The 20,598-nt window shown below is 39.4% G+C and overlaps 1 protein-coding gene across 2 annotated transcripts in view; it reads left to right on the top strand.

Annotated features, from left to right (window-relative positions):
- The window catches only part of PEX5L (peroxisomal biogenesis factor 5 like), a 290,800-nt gene extending 274,955 nt beyond the window's left edge, over positions 1-15,845 (top strand). For both annotated transcript variants that reach the window (XM_055568977.1, XM_055568976.1), the window contains exons 10-13: positions 1,332-1,529; positions 1,892-2,057; positions 2,479-2,636; positions 13,036-15,845. In XM_055568977.1, the coding sequence (XP_055424952.1) occupies positions 1,332-1,529; positions 1,892-2,057; positions 2,479-2,636; positions 13,036-13,240 (727 nt within the window). In that variant the 3' untranslated portion in view covers positions 13,241-15,845. The remainder of the gene's footprint in view (positions 1-1,331; positions 1,530-1,891; positions 2,058-2,478; positions 2,637-13,035) is intronic.
- The last annotated feature ends 4,753 nt before the right edge of the window (positions 15,846-20,598 follow it).

The raw sequence follows: 20,598 nt of genomic DNA on the forward strand, positions 1-20,598 counted from the left end.
TCCCATTACTTCATGGCAAATAGATAGGGGAAACAGTGGAAACAGTGTCAGACTTTATTTTTGGAGGGCTCCAAAATCACTGCAGATGGTGATTGCAGCCATGAAATTAAAAGATGCTTGCTGCTTGGAAGAAAAGTTATGACCAACAGCAGAGACATTACTTTGCCAACAAGGTCCATCTAGTCAAAGCTATGGTTTTTCTAGTAGTCACATATGGTTGTGAGAGTTGTACTATAAAGAAAGCTGAGCGCCGAAGAATTGATGCTTTTGAACGGTGGTGTTGGAGAAGACTCTTGAGAGTCCCTTGGACTACAAGGAGATCCAACCAGTCCATCCTAAAGGAAATCAGTCCCAAATATTCATTGGAAGGACTCATACTGAAGCTGAAACTCCAATACTTTGGCCACCTGATGCAAAGAACTGACTCATTAAAAAAGACCCTGATGCTGGGAAAGACTGAAGGTGGAAGAAGGGGATGACAGAGGATGAGAGGGTTGGATGGCATCACCAACTCAATGGACATGAGTTTGAGTAAACTCCGGGAGTTGGTGATGGACAGGGAGGCCTGGCATGCTGCAGTCCATGGAGTCGCAAAGAGTGGGACACAACTGAGCAGCTGAGCTGAACTGAACTGAGGGCTTGCTAATGAAAGTCTTACCCACAGATTACCAGCATTGTCATCACCTGGGAGCCTGTCGGGCCTGCACAGCCTCAGGCTGCCCCCAAGGCCTACTGCACCAGAATTTGCATTTTACCAGATCCCCAGATGATTCTCATGCACATCAAAGTTTGAAAAGCCCTTGCCAGAGGCTGGTGGGTTAGCATGAGGGGGAGCCTCTGCCTCCTAAACCCACATTAGTAGTCTAGAAACCCTGGGAATTTCCTTCTCCTTTACAAAGCACTGTACAATCTTTTACATCTTAACATCCAAATTTATTTCAAGTCAGTTTGCTTTTTGGATAAGATACATTTAATATATTGATAGCAGTTGTTTAGTTGCTAAGAGCAGCATTAAAATAATGATATTCCCTACTTCCCATTAGATAAATTACTACCAAATTATGTGAGGGGATTAGCCACATTTTTTTTACAGTTTTTAAACCATCTCATTAAAATCACCAAATCTAGCACTCATAAGACTGGAGTTGTAACTCTTAAAAATGGGCAGAGGTCCCAATTTTCATGTAGATAAATATGGTTATTTTCCAGAGACTTAGAAATTTAGCAATGCTTTGCACCATTTAATCAATAAAGACCTCAGTTTTTCTAAAGAACTGTTCAAACTCTGGCTCTAGAAAATTCTGAAATTGGCTTTCATTTTCTTCTTTCAGGTGCTTAGAATTACAGCCCAACAACTTGAAAGCTCTGATGGCTCTGGCTGTGAGTTACACTAACACCGGCCATCAGCAAGATGCTTGCGAAGCTTTAAAGAACTGGATTAAGCAGAATCCAAAGTACAAATACCTTGTGAAGAGCAAGAAGGGATCTCCAGGACTCACCCGGAGGATGTCTAAGTCTCCAGTTGATAGGTATCCTTCTTGTTAAATTACATCCGTGTACACAGTCAGCTTCGGGGCAACTAACAAGCCTCAGGTCCCCAACCACGCATTTCAGGATGGTGTGTAGGATAGCATTTTGCTGAAAAGCAGCACTGACTGAAAAGGTTGATCAGAGACCAGAACCAAATTTCGGACACATGATCTACTTGTGGACACTCCTAGATGTTTATCTGAATACCATATTTCAAAGCCAAATGCTTCAGGCATATAAATAACTTACAATAAATACCAATGTCCCAGGTTTTATAAAGCCTTAGAATTAGGTATGGGGAAAAGTAAATCATTTGTATTCAGACTATTTGGCCAACAAATCTGATTTGTTTTCCTTGTAGCTCTGTTCTGGAAGGAGTGAAGGAATTATACCTGGAAGCTGCCCACCAAAATGGAGATGTGATTGACCCAGATCTGCAGACAGGCTTGGGGGTGCTGTTCCACCTGAGTGGAGAATTTAATAGAGCAATAGACGCGTTTAATGCTGCCTTAACTGTTCGACCAGAGGTAAGTGCATAGCAAGAAACCAGAAGATTCTCTGTTAAAAGTAAGTTTTCACAGGTTACATTTTGTGCATTTCTGCTACACTTTATTTCCCTGAATCCAGTGGTTTAAAGTGATCAGTACTAATGATATGCTACCGTGGATGTTAATACTTAAGAGACCTAAAATAGAAACACAAATTGCCTGATAGCATCAAATGGTAGCTGCTCCTTAATGAATGAAAGTCATTTCAGAGGGTTGTCAATAAAGATTTTTGAGTAATTCACCAGTCATGGTCCTTGTCCATTAGCACTGATACATTTTTAGCTATCATCCTTCAACCAGGACTACTGGAATACTGTGTCATTGTGGCTTGTACAAATTGTTGTTGCTGCTGCTGCTAAGTCACTTCAGTCATGTAAGAGAGCTCAAATTTTTTCATCAGGACTATTCATTATGGAACCGTCTTGGGGCAACCTTGGCAAATGGAGACCGCAGCGAGGAGGCTGTGGAGGCCTACACACGAGCACTGGAGATTCAGCCAGGCTTCATCCGGTCCAGATACAACCTGGGGATAAGCTGCATCAACCTGGGCGCCTACAGGTGAAGTATGGCAGCAGGCTAATGCTAAGGGCTGAGGTTGACTAATCTGAAAGGTTGTTTCTCAGTAAAAATACCTCCTTTTGTGAAGTAATTTCCTCCCGTTAAGGGTGAGTTTCAGATCTTCAGATCCTGAGGGCTCTTGAGACAGGAACTGTCCGCCTCCATGTTTCTTAGTCATTAGACAACAGCAATTATTTGGGCATCTTGTGAAATGTACATTCTTGGGCTCCTCTCCCAGAGATTGATCAATTTGGAGTTAGGACAAGTCATCTGGGTTTTTAACACCCCCAAGAGCAACTCTTTGAGAAACGTGCAGTCCAACACTTCATTTCCCAGGTAAGGAAAAAAAGGAACCCTTCATTTCCCAGGTAAGGAAGAAAATAACCATGGCTAGGAATGAAGGAATACAGAAGAATGACTCAACAAGGTCTCAGGGCCAGTTTTTGGCAAAACACAACCAAGAATCCAGATTTTCCAAAGCTAATTTACAAGTAAAGTTAGTTTAAAGGAAAACTTCAAAGGGTGGGTTTAAAGTTTGGAATGTCTTGCTCCTTCTCTCGTGACTCCTTATTATCTTTCAGGTGTATATCCTCTCTGTTCCCCCATCAACACGGAGCATAAATTACCTTTATTTCTTTTGAGTAATCAAAGTTTGGGTGGTTTTTCTTCTTTCTTTTCTTATTATCTTCTATTTTCTAAATCAACAGGTATTACTTTTCTTAAGTGAGGGGAAAAAAGAGAAATTAATGTTAGTGTTAAGCTATACAAAAAATGTAAACCCTTTCTCATTCTCAGAGCCAGGCTTTTAGAATCAGACAAACTTGGGTTCACATCAGAGCTCTGCCATTTACTGGTTTCATAACTCTGGGCACATAACTTTGAGCATCAATTTCTTCACTTGGATAAAAAAATAAAAGAGGTAATTATCTTGCAGGATTATTGTGCAGGTTAAATGTAATTGCCTAGCACAGAACTGATGTTCAATACCTAGTAGGCATCATTAGTCTGAGCATTATCATTGCCATCATCATTATTATTACCATTTAGATAAGTCATGAGAGAGCCACATAACTGGGTTGTACTCTTTTGACATCTGAAGAATTGCCATCTCTGAACCGCATTAGAGCATTCTGCCACTGGCAAATACTGAAACTTTAGAAACGAGTTGCTGCATTTATACTCAGAGGATCTTAGAAAGAACATTAGTCACTAGATTGCACTCTGTCCTCTAAAAGGATCTTACTCAGGTCAAAACCAAGAATAGCTGAGTGATTCCTGAGCACCCAGTCTGTTTTATTCTCTGGACATTGTGAAGTGTGTCACAACAAAGGCTGTCTTTACATCAGCCGCACAAAGGGCCAGAGTCAGACTGTGCCACCTCCCTGCCCATCAGCCTGATGATGCATGTTCCATCTATTAGCTTTGTTCCTGACGCCAATTTCCCTAACCTGATTTCTTATTTTTACTCCCTTTATTCACTTACTAGGTTGGTTGTGTATATAGATTTTATAACGCCTTAGGTCCTTCTTCTGGAACAAGAAGAGATGTACATAAATGCGTATGTACACATAGACATATTGAATTCACTGAAGGAAGCCTTTTTCAAAAAAAATTGAAGTATAGTTGATGTACAATGTTGTGTTAGTTTCTAGTACAGCAAAGTAATTCAGATATATATACACATCAGATCAGAGCAGATCAGTCGCTCAGTCATGTCTGACTCTTTGCAACCCCATGAATCGCAGCACACCAGGCCTCCCTGTCCATCACCAACTCCCAGAGTTCACTCAGACTCACGTCCATCGAGTCAGTGAGGCCATCCAGCCATCTCATCCTCTGTCGTCCCCTTCTCCTCTTGCCCCCAGTCCCTCCCAGCATCAGAGTCTTTTCCAGTGAGTCAACTCTTCGCATGAGGGCCAAAGTACTGGAGTTTCAGCTTTAGCATCATTCTTTCCAAAGAAATCCCAGGACTGATCTCCTTCAGAATGGACTGGTTGGATCTCCTTGCAGTCCAAGGGACTCTCAGGAGCCTTCTCCAACACCACAGTTCAAAAGCATCAATTCTTTGGCGCTCAGCTTTCTTCACAGTCCAACTTTCACATCCACACATGACTACTGGAAAAACCATAGCCTTGACTAGACAGACCTTTGTTGGCAAAGTAATGTCTCTGCTTTTCAATATGCTATCTAGGTTGGTCATAACTTTTCTTCCAAGGAGTAAGCGTCTTTTAATTTCATGGCTGCAGTCACCATCTGCAGTGATTTTGGAGCCCCCCAAAATAAAGTCTGACACTGTTTCCACTGTTTCCCCATCTATTTCCCATGAAGTGGTGGGACTGGATGCCATGATCTTCGTTTTCTGAATGTTGAGCTTTAAGCCAACTTTTTCACTCTCCACTTTCACTTTGATCAAGAGGCTTTTTAGTGCCTCTTCACTTTCTGCCATAAGGGTGGTGTCATCTGCATATCTGAGGTTATTGATATTTCTCCCGGCAATCTGGATTCCAGCTTGTGCTTCTTCCAGTCCAGCGTTTCTCATGATGTACTCTGCATATAAGTTAAATAAGCAGGGTGACAGTGTACAGCCTTGACGTACTCCTTTCCTATTTGGAACCAGTCTGTTGTTCCATGTCCAGTTCTAACTGTTGCTTCCTGACCTGCATACAGATTTCTCAAGAGGCAGATCAGGTGGTCTGGTATTCCCATCTCTTTCAGAATTGTCCACAGTTTATTGTGATCCACACAGTCAAAGGCTTTGGCATAGTCAATAAAGCAGAAATAGATGTTTTTCTGGAACTCTCTTGCTTTTTCCATGATCCAGCAGATGTTGGCTATTTGATCTCTGATTCCTCTGCCTTTTCTAAAACCAGCTTGAACATCAGGAAGTTCACGGTTCACATATTGCTGAAGCCTGGCTTGGAGAATTTTGAGCATTACTTTACTAGCGTGTGAGATGAGTGCAATTGTGCGGTAGTTTGAGCATTCTTTGGCATTGCCTTTCTTTGGGATTGGAATGAAAACTGACCTTTTCCAGTCCTGTGGCCACTGCTGAGTTTTCCAAATTTGCTGGCATATTGAGTGCAGAACTTTCACGGCATCATCTTTCAGGATTTGGAATAGCTCAACTGGAATTCCATCACCTCCACTAGCTTTGTTCGTAGTGATGCTTTCTAAGGCCCACTTGACTTCACATTCCAGGATGTCTGGCTCTAGGTCAGTGATCACACCATCGTGATTATCTGGGTCATGAAGATCTTTTTTGTATGGTTCTTCTGTGTATTCTTGCCATCTCTTCTGTCCTTTATCGAGCCCATCTTTGCATGAAATGTTCCTTTGGTATCTCTGATTTTCTTGAAGAGATCCCTAGTCTTTCCCATTCTGTTGTTTTCCTCTATTTCTTTACAGTGATCGCTGAAGAAGGCTTTCTTATCTCTTCTTGCTATTCTTTGGAACCCTGCATTCAGATGTTTATATCTTTCCTTTTCTCCTTTGCTTTTCGCTTCTCTTCTTTTTCACAGCTATTTGTAAGGCCTCCCCAGGCAGCCATTTTGCTTTTTTGCATTTCTTTTCCATGGGAATGGTCTTGATCCCTGTCTCCTGTACAATGTCACGAACCTCATTCCAAAGTTCATCAGGCACTCTATCAGATCTAGGCCCTTAAATCTATTTCTCACTTCCACTGTATAATCATAAGGGATTTGATTTAGGTCATACCTGAATGGTCTAGTATATATATTCTTTTTCAGGTTCTTTTCCATTATAGTTTATTACAAGATATTGAATATAGTTCCCTATGCTATACAGTAAATCCTGTTGTTTGTCTATTTTATATATAGTAGTATGTATCTGTTAATCCTAAACTCCCAATTTATCTCTCCCTCACCTTTCCCATTTGGTAGCCATAAATTTGCTTTCTATGTCTATGAGTCTGTTCCTGTTTGGTAAATAAGTTCATTTATATCATTTGTTGCTGCTGCTGCTGCTAAGTCACTTCAGTCATGTCAAACTCTGTGCAACCCTATAGATGGCAGCCCACCAGGCTCCTCCGTCCCCGGGAGTCTCCAGGCAAGAACACTGGAGTGAGTTGCCATTTCCTTCTCCAATGCATGAAAGTGAAAATTGAAAGTGAAGTCGCTGAGTAAGATTCTACAAATAAGTGATATTATATTATTTGTCTTTCTCTGGCTGACTCCACTCAATATGACACTCTCTAGGTCCACCCATGTTGCTGCAAATGGCATTATTTAATTCTTTTTATGGCTGAGTACTATTCCACTTTATACATATATGCATACACCATATCTCCTTTATCATTCATCTGCCAATGGACATTTAGGTTGCTGCCATGTCTTGGCTATTATAAATAGTGCTGCTGTGAATATTGGGGGGTATGTGTCTTTCCAAATTAGTTTTCATCTTTTCCAGATATATGGCCAGCGGTGGGATTGCTGCATCACATGGTGACCTTATTTTCAGTTTTCTAAGGAACCTTCATGCTGTTTTCCATAGTGGACCAATTTACACTCCCACCAATAGTGGAGGAGGATTCTCTTTTCTTCACACCCTCTACAAATGTGTTATTTGTAGACTTTTTGATAGCCAATCTGATCAGTGTGATTATAGTTTCGATTTGTATTTCTTTAATGATTAGCAATGTTGAGCATCTTTCCATGTGACTGTTGGCCACCTGTATGTCTTCTCTGGAGAAATATCTCTTTAGGTTTTCTTCCCATATTTTGATTGGGTTTTTTGGATTTTTTATATTGAGCTGTATAAGCTGTTTGTATATTTGGGAGTTAATCCCTTGTTGGCTGTATCATTTACAAACATTTCTCCCAGTCCATAAGTTATATTTTCGTATTGTTGATGGTTCCTTTGCTGTGCAAAACCTTGGAAGTTTGATTAGGTCCTATTTGCTTATTTTCACTTTTATTTCTTTTGTGTTGGGAGACTGACCTAAGAAAACACTGGTACAATTTGTTTCAGAGGATGATTTGCCTATGTTCTCTTCTAGGAGTTTTATGGTGTCATGTATTATATTTAAGTCCTTAAACCACTTTGAGTTTATTTTTATCTGTGGTGTGAGGAAATGTTCTAACTTCATTGATGTACATGCTAAGCTTTAGAAGAGCCTCCTTTACATGAATATTTTGCAAAGCTTCCAGATGAGTTTTAATTGTAACTTCTTACTGTAGAAAATATATATATATAGTATATAAATACTTTCTTGGCATTCACAATAGGGCAGCTATTTGCAGGAGGCCATGAAAATCCATAAGAGGTAGAAATGGACAAACTTTGCTGAGGTATGAATTTTTAATTTCAAGCATAAAGCCTCCTGTAAAGAACAGGTCAGTTTTAGGGTTTCCAGATAAAATGTAGAATGCCCAGCTAAATTAGAGTCTCAGATAAACATGAGTATGTTTTTAGAGAAGTATTTCCCAAATATTGCATTTTACATACTTAATAATGAAAATTATTATCTGAAATTCAGATTTAATTGTGCATCCTGTATTCTTGTTTGCTAAATTGGTCCATTTTGATCAGTTCAGTTCAGTTCTAGTGCTCAGTTGTGACCGACTCTTTGCGACCCCATGGACTGCAGCACGCCAGTCTTCCCTGTCCTTCACTATCCCCCAGAGCTTACTCAAACTTATGTCCATCCAGTCAGTGATTCCATCCAACCATCTCATCCTCTGTCGTCCCCTTGTCGTCCCACCTTCAATCTTTCCCAGCACCAGGGTCTTTTCCAATGAATCACTTCTTCACATCAGGTGGCCAAAGTATTGGAGCCTCAGCTTCAGCATCAGTTCAGTTCAGTCACTCAGTCATGTCCAACTCTTTGTGACCCCATGAATTGCAGCATGCCAGGCCTCCCTGTCCATCACCAACTCCTGGAGTCCACCCAACCCATGTCCATCGAGCTGGTGATGCCATCCAGCCATCTCATCCTCTGTCGTCCCCTTCTCCTCCTGCCCTCAATCTTTCCCAGCATCAGGGTCTTTTCAAATGAGTCAGCTCTTCGCATCAGGTGGCCAAAGTATTGGAGTTTCAGCTTCAACATCAGTCCTTCCAATGAACACCCAGGACTGATCTCCTTTAGGATGGACTGGTTGGATCTCCTTGCAGTCCAAGGGACTCTCAAGAGTCTTCTCCAACACTACAGTTCAAAGGCATCAATTCTTCGGCACTCAGCTTTCTTTATAGTCCAACTCTCACATCCATACATGACCACTGGAAAACCATAGCCTTGACTAGACAGACCTTTGTTGACAAAGTAATGTCTCTGCTTTTGAATATGCTGTCTAGGTTGGTCATAACTTTCCTTCCAAGGAGTAAGCGTCTTTTAATTTCATGGCTGCAGTCACCATTTGCAGTGATTTTGGAGCCCAGAAAAATAAAGTCAGCCACTGTCTCCACTGTTTCCCCATCTATTTGCCATGAAGTTATGGGACCGGATGCCATGATCTTCATTTTCTGAATGTTGAGCTTTAAGCCAACTTTTTCACTCTTCTCTTTCACTTTCATCAAGAGGTTCTTTAGTTCTTCACTTTCTGCCATAAGGGTGCTGTCATCTGCATATCTGAGGTTATTGATATTTCTCCCGGCAATCTTGATTCCAGCTTGTGCTTCCTCCAGCCCAGCATTTCTCATGATGTTCTCTGCATATAAGGTAAATAAGCAGGGTGACAATATACAGCCTTGACGTACTCCTTTTCCTATTTGGAACCAGTCTGCTGTTCCATGTCCAGTTCTAACTGTTGCTTCCTGACCTGAATATAGGTTTCTCAAGAGGCAGGTCAGGTGGTCTGGTATTCCCATCTCTTTCAGAATTTTCTATAGTTTATTGTGATCCACACAGTCAAAGGCTTTGGCATAGTCAATAAAGCAGACATAGATGCTTTTCTAGAACTCTCTTGCTTTTTTAGTGATCCAGAGGATGTTGGCAATTTGATCTCTGGTTCCTCTGCCTTTTCTAAAACCAGCTTAAACATCAGGAACTTCACAGTTCACATATTGCTGAAGCCTGACTTGGAGAATTTTGAGCATTACTTTACTAGCATGTGAGATGAGTACAATTGTGTGGTAGTTTGAGCATTCTTTGGTATTACCTTTCTTTCCTTCCAATAAATATTCAGGACTGATTTCTTTTAGGATGGACTGGTTGGATCTCCTTGCAGTCCAAGAGACTCTCGAGAGTCTTCTCCAACACCACAGTTCAAAAGCATCAATTCTTCAGCACTCAGCTTTCTTTATGGTCCAACTCTCACATCCATACATGACTACTGGAAAAACCATAACTTTGACTAGACGGGCCTTTGTTGGGCAAAGTAAGATCTCTGCTTTTTAATATTCTGTCTGGAAGTTCACGGTTCACATACTGTTGAAGCCTGGCTTGGAGATTTTTGAGCATTACTTTGCTAGCGTGTGAGATGAGTGCAATTGTGCGGTAGTTTGAACATTCTTTCAAACAGCAAAGTGTTTTGACTATACTTTGTGGGTCTTTTTAGGATATAGGAAATCTTGTGAAATAATAAACATCTTGCATTTTTCCTGAGAAAAAAGACCATAAGCTTAAATGCATTCTAAAAACAAGTTTCACTTGCAGTATAATTAGGTCTCCTTAGGAAGTAACAACCCTCAATAGAGATGTGGCCCAGAAAAAAGCCAAGAGCTGGTGCCAATTTGTCCATATCCCTGGTCTTGGAACCTAACATCTCCCCCAAGAACGCAGGTGTCTGTGTGTGGCCCTGTACCCTGTGCTGTTTCCCATCTCAGATGTTCTATAAAGAGTCAAAGGCAAGCACTCTCCTCATACTGTATACAGTTGAAATAACGAGAGTAAATTGTTGGTATGAAACTGAGGCAGAGCTTAAATTGCTCCTGTTTTGTCAGTAGGAGATTCAAAGTAGAACTTAGACCAAAAAATCTTAACGTTTTCAAAAGTGAGGGCTGGATTGTTCAGTCACTAAGTTGTGTCTGACTCTTTGTGACCCCCTGGACCTTAGCCTGCCAGGCCCCTCTGTCCAAGGGATTCTCCAGGCAAGAATACTAGAGCGGGTTGCCATTTCCTTCTCAAGGGGATCTTCCTGACCCAGGGATCAAACCCACATCTCCTGTCCTGCAGGCAGATTCTTTACCACTGAGCCACCTGGGAAGGAGCCATTCGAAAGTGAGGACCCCATTTTAATTAAAAACATAAATCTCATCCCCTTTGATAGCAATGTTTTTATTCTTAGTATAATGAGGGAAACCTACTATAAAGTGAAGAATGCTTTTAAATGAATGTGCTTTTTCTTAATCATGACATAACATTTAAAACAATTTTAACTTAAACATACATATGTGTGTGTAACATTTGGAACTGTTCATACTTGTACGTGTACAATCTTCTGAGTTCCCCAAAGGCCTCTGAGTCCTTAAGCTGAGGGACAAGCTTAGACTGTCTTCATGAGAAAAACCTAGAGTTGCTTGATGAGGCCAACAGGCTAAAGGCTAGAGTCTTCTAGGCTGTTACCCTCCATGGCCCTCAGAGACCATTGCCACACACTGGGGCGGGAGCAGCCTGTGCAGGAGGGCATTCTAGCATTTTTCTCCCCCAGAGTTCTTACAGGCCTAGGATTATGAGAGTAAACGGAGTCATTATCATTTGAGCTGTGCCGAGGAAGCCAGAAAGTGCCTCCAAAGTAAACTTTCCTTATGCATCTGTTATAAATCCTCCTCTCTTGCTTGATCACAAGAAATCCAGAAGAGGGGTGATGAGAAAACACCCACTCCCTTCCATTACCCAAATTGCTACATCCAGTGCCCTTTACTTCTGGACAGATCTAACAACGTGTGTGCATTTAGTCACTCAGTTGTGTCCAACTTTTTACGACCCCCTGAACCATAGCCCCCCAGGCTCCTCTGTCCAAGGGGATTCTCCAGACAAAAATACTGGAGTGGGTGGCCATCCCCTCCTCCAGGGGATTTTTCCAACCCAGGAATTGAACCCAGGTCTCCCATATTGCAGGTGGATTCTTTACCGTCTGAGCCAAGCAGTGTTGATAAGCAAATGCCTGAATCCTGTGCGCTGGAATCAGAAATCCAGCCATGCTTTCCTTATAGTTTCTTAGGATGCTTACCAGTGACTACCTTGTAGGACTAAATGAGATCAAATGTGTGAAAAGCTTTTAAGAAGAGTAAAGAAGAAACAAGTTAAAGAGGCGTCATTCTTGGCAAAGACAAGTTTGTCAGATATATAATACATGTTCCAGGTGACGGGGAACTGAAGAGGGCAGTTCCAGGAAGTATACCGCACATGCAAGCAACAGAAACAGGGTCACGGGCCACAGGAGCTAGGCCTTTGGACAGCATCCGACTAGGCGGGTCACAGACTTTTTGTTCTTGGGACCCCTTTACACTTTTAACAATTATTGAGAATCTGAAGGGGCTTTTGTTTATGTGGGTTATACCTTTCATTATTTACCATATTAGAAATTGAGAAAAGTTGAAGAGATTCATTTAAAAATAATAAACCAATTAGGTGTTTATATAAATTATATATTTTACCAAAAAAATTTCCCCCAGACAAGCTGTTTACTGAAAAGAGTGGCTCTTGCAAATTTCTTTAATATCTTGCTTATAGAAGACATTCCTACCTCTGCTTCTGCGTTCAGTCTATTGGGATATCACACATCATAAAAGTCACTGGAAAACTCCATTGTATATTCATGAGGAAATGAGAATGAAGCTGTAAAATGACATCTCAGTAGTAGTATAAAAATAATTTTGACCTCACTGATCCTGAGTTCCCCAGAGCACACATGGAGAGCTATTGACCTAACTTAATGATAGAGCTTTCACATAAATGATTCAGCTACACCTCACAACAAGGTTCTTAAATGACTTTTATTCAGTTGGGGACACTAAGACTTAGAGAAGAAATTTGCCTAAGGATAACCAGCTTCTTTGAAACTCAAACTCAACTGAACCCTGGCTGCCTCCAATTTTGAGAAAAGTTAAACTAATGAGAAGAGCTAAACTATGTAGTTTCAGAGTAAGGTCAGATGCCTCCTCTGTTTATACAGATCATATCTGCAAAGGTATTAAGTCATCAGACCATTCCTGGAGCAAGGGGAAAATCAAATGCATTAATGAGTTAGCAATGGTTCTAACTGTCTGACATGATATACCTAAAACAAAGTTTACTTTCCTTCTTTCTGATTCACTATGTTTAACAATGACTTCACAAAGGAATAGTGAGAGAATCAGAAAGCTGTTCACCTCATGATCCAAAACACCAAAGAGGTGGTTTTGGACGTTAGACCAAGATGATAATTCATTTTTATCTTACTTCTAAGTTGGCTAACTCTGAAATCTGTTGAATTTTTAAATGTCTGTTTTTTTACCCTCTTAGAGAAGCGGTCAGCAATTTTCTCACTGCCCTCAGTTTGCAAAGAAAGAGCAGGAATCAGCAGCAAGTCCCTCATCCTGCAATCTCTGGGAATATCTGGGCTGCCCTTAGAATTGCCCTTTCTCTGATGGACCAGCCAGAACTCTTCCAGGCGGCTAATCTCGGTGACCTGGATGTCCTCCTAAGAGCTTTCAACTTGGATCCTTGAAGGAAAAGGGGAGGGGGGGGAGCCCTTCACCTGTGTAATTGTACTGAGAAATGCAAAACTATTTTATTATGAATTCCAAAAAAAAAGGATAAAAACGGATGTTCAAAAGGCCATGGTGATATAACCCAAGGGAATTCCCACAGACAATGCCCAGTCTCTGTTCAAATACAAAAAGCACAAAACGTTGCAGAGTCAAGTTTGGGCTCGAAAGAATGGAGAGACACAAGACAAAACCAAGATAAAGTGACCGTGTTTGAATACGCTTCACAAGCCGTGAGCACACTGCAGGTATGTTCCTTGGGGTTTTTCCAAGTGTCCACTTGCAGCTGATGACACATGTGAGGAACTTGCTCATGGGGCACCTGGAGAAAGCAGTGCCTCGGGTCAGGAAATTCTGTTTCTGAACTGTCCTCTGAAATTCCCCCCTTTTACCAGGTTGAATATAGTTTGGGCCAAGGTGCATGCACATATATTAACTCTTGACTGAAAAGAGGCATTGCTTAAACACGTTCCAATTTTAACTTTTACTGTAGCCCTTTGATTTCAGAGAGGGAGCTTTGCCGGCAAAAGCAGTTTTTGCACTAGAAATTTTTGCTCTTCCCAATCAAAACTTTTCTGGGATTGTATATATGCACTTTACTATCTTATTTATGCCTTGCTGGAGTTTTGTTTTGTTGCTCCAATTTTTAACTTGGGGGTGAAAGATTTGAGAATTCAGCCTTGTTAGATTAATGGACCAAATAAAAATTCCTGAAAATAGTTTTTCATAGCGTAGGGTTTTGAAGGAGTGTTTTTTCTTAAAGCAGATAAGACATAGGTGTAAATATGTCAAACACAGATCTTATTCACATGCTTTTCTGGGACTCTGTATGAACGTAAGCAAAAGATAAGATAGAAATCACAACATCATCCAACTTTCTGTAGAGACTTTGTGAATGCTATTGAGTTAACATTAACTTGCTTAAATGTCATATTTTCCTTGCTTTCTAACTGCCATTCACAGTTAATGTTCCTTTTAAACTGTTAATATTTTAAATAGTATTTCTTGAGTGATAAATACATCTTTCCCTTAAAATTATGTGTATTCTTAGTTCCATAATAATCTGCCCTGCTCACCCTTTTGCATTCTAAATAATAGAAGATCAGTGCCTTTGAGCTGAGCCTCACTGAACATCAGTGTTTTAATATGAAAGATGCATGCATGGCTTTCACTTTGAACATGTATCAAGCATCAGGAGTTTTCTGCTGGCAGTAGTGTTTTATGTAATTGGTTATAGTCCACTCAGTTCTTCAGAGTGGTTTGTGCCTGTTAGGGCTTTGGTGATTATTTGGAAAGACATCATTTTTTAAAGATTTAGAAAAATTGTTTGCAAAATGCTAACCAAAATATAAATTCACTGATGTCCAATTTGAGTAATTTGTCCTGGTTAAGTGGCCCTTTTCGTCTTCACTGTGTCTCTGTCCTTCTTCTAGAATCTTCCCCAAAGCAATCCAAGCCCATCTTTTTTCCTCATGTTCTTTGGTTACTAATCAGATCAGATCAGATACATTCATGATTATAGTTACCACAAAAAAAAAAAAAGCATTTGGTTCAAGAATTTAATTGACTGGGGAGTTAGCTTCTGCTGGAAGATGAGAGAGGAAATGTACACACGTGCTCAGACATCAAACTCTTGAGGTACAGGTAGAAATGCTCTCTTCTGTTATGTCAGAAGTCTCTAGGGTAGGAAGGGGTCCCAAGGACACACGAAACCACAAGCGCTTGAGGCTTCCACATATCATAACCTAGCCTAGTTTATAAAGACAAAGAGTTGCGGGCCTGTGGTGGTGCCAGACTTTTATCTTCATGTCAAAGCCTACCTGGGCTAGGTGATACCTCCATCTGGCCAGCAAGAGACAGAGGCACTAGCGCATTCACTGTTGGGCAGAAGTCCCAACCCAGGGTTGGCCTCCTTCCCTGCAGTCTGAGAAGCAAAACAGAGCTCAGTAATACTTTCTAAAGAATACCTGGTATTCTGTAGAGTTTTAGAATCCTAGAAACTCGGCCTGGAATGGACGCTTGGCACCAAACTCCAGTCCGTGACAGATGCCTGCTTGAGTATCCCTGATGGAATAGCATCCATTCTGTGCATGCTTATCCTCTCAATCCCTGTGCATCACTGGTCAGCTGACTTGCATCCATCATAGACCATTAGGACAAACTTTACAGGTGTTCTATTTATGAAGTCATTCTATACTTTGAATAGTTAACTGAACTTGCATTAAAGATAGGCTGTTTTCTTAGCCTTGCTGGCACTACCTGCATGAAATCAGTAACAAAGCCTGCAAACAGGGTAAACGTGGGATATTTTTATTTTTGATTGTTCCTATGTGGTGGCAGATTTTGCAGCCCAAGTTTTATTTTGCTTTTGAAATACAAAGTAACTTCAAAGAGTTGTGTTAGAGGACACAAAGTTTTTCAATATTTTTAATTGACATAGTTGATTTGCAATGTTGTTAGTTTCTGCTATACAGCAAAGTGATTGTTATACACGTATATAAGTTCTTTTTGTATTCTTTGCCATTATGGTTTACCACAGGTTATTAAATATATTTCCCTATGCTATACAGTAGGACCTTGTTGTTTATGCATTCTATATATAATATTTTGCATCTACTAACCTCAAATTCCTAATTCATCCCTCCCCCACCCCTCTTACCCCTTGGCAACCACAAATCTGATCTCCCTATGTAAGTCTGTTTCTGGTATGTAGATATGTTCATTTGTGTCATTATTTTCTTTCAACTTTTTATAAAACTATTGGTTGTATATTGGAGTATAGTTGATTACCAGTGTTACAGTTTCAGGTGTATAGCAGGGTGATTCAGTTAAACATACACATGTATCTATTCTTTTTCAAATTCTTTTCCCATTTAGGTTGTTACATAATATTGAGCAGAGTTCCCTGTGCTATACACTGGGCCCCTATTGGTTATCCATGGTAAATACAACAGCGTGTACATCAGTCCCAAACTCCCTAACTATTCCATCCCCCCACCTTGTGTCATATTTTAGATTCCACATATAATAGATATATTTGTCATTTTTATTATTTCACTTCATCTCTATATCCATGTGTGTTGCTGCAAATGGCATTATTTCATTCTTTTTTATTGTTGCATAGTATTCCACTGTATATATGCACATCTTTTAAAAAGAATTTTATTGTAGTTGCTTTGCAATGTTGTTAGTTTCTACTCTACAGCAAGATGAATCAGCTATATATATATATGTATATATACATACATACATATATCCCTTCTTTTTTCAATTTCCTTCCTACTTAGGTCACCACAGAGCATTTAGTAGAGTTCCCTGTGCTATACAGTAGGTTCTCATTAGTTATCTATTTTACACATAGTATCAATAGTTGCATATATGTCAATTCCAGTCTTCCAATTCATCCCACCCCACTTTCCCCTTTGGTATCCATACACTTGTTCTCTGCATCTGTGTCTCTGCCTCTGTTTCTGCTTTGTAAATAAGATTGTCTACACCAATTTTTTCAGATCCCACATATATACCTTAATATATGATACTTACTTTTCTCTTTCTTACTTCACTCTCTAAGTCCATCTAGGTCTCCACAAATGACCCAATTTCATTCTTTTCGTGGCTAAGTAATATTCCACTATATATATATATATGTGTGTGTGTGTGTGTGTGTGTGTGTGTGTGTGTGTGTGCACCACGTCGTCTTTATTCATTCCTCTGTTAATGGATGTTTAAGTTGTTTCCATGTCTTGGCTATTGTGAATGGTGCTGCTATGAACATAGGGGTGCATGTATCTTTTTTAATTATAGTTTTTTCCAGATATATGCCCAGGAGTACTGGATTGCTGGATCATATGGTAACTATTTTTAGTGTTTTGAGAAACCTCAACTTACCTTCCCACCAACAGTGCAGTAGGGTTCCCTTTTCTCCACACCTTCTCCAGCATTTGTTATTTGTAGATTTCTTAAATGATGGCCATTCTAACCTGTGTGAAGTTGTACTCATTATAGTTTTGAATTTATCTAATGATTAGCAATGTTGGGCATCTTTTCATGTGCCTATTGGTCATTTGGGTGTCATCTTTGAAGAAACATCTATTTAGATTTTCTGCTCACTTTCCATCTGGGTTGTTTTTAATTGTTGAGTTGTATGAGCTGTTTCTATATCTTGGAAATTAAACCCATGTTGGTCACATCACTTGCAAATATTTTCTCTCAGCCTGTAGGTCTTTTCTGTTTGTTTGTGGTTTCCTTTGCTATGCAAAAGCTTATAAGTTTGATTCAGACCCATCTGTTTATTTTTGCTTTTATTTCTACTGCCATGGGAGAATGACATAAGAAAGTATTGCTATAATTTATGTTAGAGAATGTTTTACCTATGTTCTCTTCTAGGAGTTTTATGTTGTCATGTCTTACTTATATTTAAGCCATTTTGAGTTTATTTGTGCATGGTGAGAGGATGTGTTCTGATTTCATTGATTTTTACATGCAGCAGTCCAGCTTTCCCAACAATACTTGTTGAAGTCTTTTTTCTGTTTTACATTCTTGCCTCCTTTGTTGAAGATTAATTAACTGTAGGTGTGTGGGTTTATTTCTGGGCTCTCTGTTCTGTTCCATTGATCCCTATGTCTGTTTTTGTTCTAGTACCATGATGTTTTGATTACTCTAGCTTTGTAGTATCATCTGAAGTCTGGGAGGGTTATGCCTCCTGGCTTTGTTCTTTTTCCTGAGTATGCTTTGGCAACTGAGTCTTTTATGGCTCCATATAAATCTTAGGATTATTTGTTCTAGTTCTATGAATAATGTCATGGGTAATTTGATAGGAATTTAATTTAAATCAAATTTAATTAAATTTGATTAATCACATTAAATTTGTAGATTGCTTTGGGTAGTATGGCCATTTTAACAATATTGATTCTTCTAATCCAAGAGCATAGAATATCTTCCTTTAGTGATATGTCTTAAACATTTTATTGGAGTATATAGTTGATTTACAATGCTATTAGTTTCAAGTGTACAGCATAGTGATTCAGTTATATATATTGTTGTTCATTTGCTAAATCATGTCTGACTCTTTGCGACCCCATGAGATGTAGCCTGCCAGGCTCCTCTGTCTGTGGGATTTCCCAGACAAGAATACTGGAGTTGGTTGCCTATATATATATATAGGTTGGGTGTATATATATATGTATATACACAACCCTATATATAGGGTTATATATATACACACACACACACACACACACATACATGTATACTACATATATATGTATGTATATACCAATTTCACTATATATATAATACACACACTCATTCTTTTCCAGATTCTTTTCCCATATAACATTACAAAATATTGAGTAGAGGTCCCTGTACAATCCAGTAGGTCCTTGGTTATTTTACATTGTGTGTTTTAATTATAAGCTCCTAATTTGTCCTTCCTGACATGTTTCCCTCTTTGGTAACCATAAATTTATTTTCAAAATATGTGAGTCTGTTTTATAAATAAGTTTGTTTATATGATGATACTTTTTAACAAAATTAAGTAAAAACAGTTGCTGGAAAGCAAGTGAACGTTTATAGAAATCAGAGCACCAAAAATTTTAAGTAGCAACATTTCAGATCAGTGTTTATTGCATACACCTATTTTTTAACTGTTGACACATTTAAGGCAGAACTGATTTTTGCATCTTATCTTCATGATTAAAATTGTCACTCAAATTTCTCTTTCCATTTGAAAAGATAGGTGTTTTTGGTTACCTTCTGAGGTACTCTAGGAAGGCTTTGAGTACATTTTTGGGGGGTTACTGAGTAATAAATAGCCTAAGATCTCTTAGAATGGTAATATTTTACTAGAGTGACCACTCCATTTCATAAATGTGACTTTCAAGAACCAGTTTCACTAGTAAATAGGATGAAAATGCAGAGATGGCCAGTGATCATTGCTGAATTTCAAAATGTTATATCTGTGTCTGCTGGGCTATTTCCATGTGCTCCTGTACCTTCCCAGTGAGGCAGAGGAGGAGTAGAGAAAAGGAGAGGCTTATCACATCGAGCCATCATTCCCTTTGCTTTCTCCCACTCAATCCCCATGACTCCTTGAAAAAAAGGCAGATCTTATCCACCAGGAAATATTTAGTAGAAAACTGAGGTGTGCTTTCTCAGCCAATCTGTGTTCCAACTAGAATGGCAAATTTGTGACAGTTAACTGGGTTGGAATGTCCAGGACCCACTCACTTTCAATTTTATGCTGCTTTCCTCTTTCTTTAACATAATAGTTCTGTCTCTGTTATTAAAGAGAACTACTTAATTCTCTTTTATGACAACTATTATGTTAAATCTTAGGTCTATGTCTAGTCATTAATATAAGTCTTTGTAGTATATTTGTGCTATACAAGCAAGACTTGAATACAACTGTAGTTAGTCCTACTTATTAACAGGAGCTCCCAAACTCTGTACCATAACTTTGTGAGTGCCTCAGAAACAGAAAAAGCAAAATGATCATTTTGTGTCCCTCATTTGTCCCTGAATCAGTTGCACAAAACTGGACTGTACGTTGTTGTTGCTATGGTGGTTGTTTTTATTGCTCGAAATGCTTCTAGAAGCATTCTAGTAACAGGGTGTTTTGAAGGCTTCGTTTGTGTGCCATCTTTTTGAGGCCTCCTGTTTTAGGAATTATTACACATGCACGGTTTCAACTTTGTAAAAATAATTTCAAATGTATTCCCTCGCCAGATTTTACTGCACAATTTCCTTATTTCAGTATTTATAGAACTGGTTGAAAATAAACTGTTTGAACCAAGAAGTAGATAGATCTATATATATTTTTAAGAGTGTTTGTAGCTATCTGAACTCTGGCATAAGGTTTGTAAAAAGGCAGTTTTTAAAAAGTAAAACATATAACCTCAGGTACCAAGATAACGCATGCATTAGTACTTGCAAAGTCTGCCTACTCGAATATTAACCAAAGCATGCAAGATAACTTTGCTGAATGTAAATTTACCCTGTGCATGATTAAGTCTCATAGGTTAGCTTATTTTTTCCTTGCTTCTGAACAAGGGAGCATTTTCATGAACTTTGTGTTCCACCAGTTTTTCTACCTTTAGTATCCTATCCTTGAGGTGGTTCTCATGCTATTACACCAAACTTTAGAGATTCACACAGCTGGTTTATGCAGTGCGGTGTTGCAGCCAGCGCCAAACTAATCCTGTAAGGAAACCAGATATTTAGACATCCAAACAGTTTTTAAAAAGCAGTTGAGGTACAACAGACCCAAAACAAAATCCACATGTCTGAATACTACTAAACAAAAGCATATTGATTGCCT

Source organism: Bubalus kerabau, chromosome 2 (genome assembly GCF_029407905.1).
Source record: "Bubalus kerabau isolate K-KA32 ecotype Philippines breed swamp buffalo chromosome 2, PCC_UOA_SB_1v2, whole genome shotgun sequence".
Taxonomy (NCBI): Eukaryota; Metazoa; Chordata; class Mammalia; order Artiodactyla; family Bovidae; genus Bubalus; species Bubalus kerabau.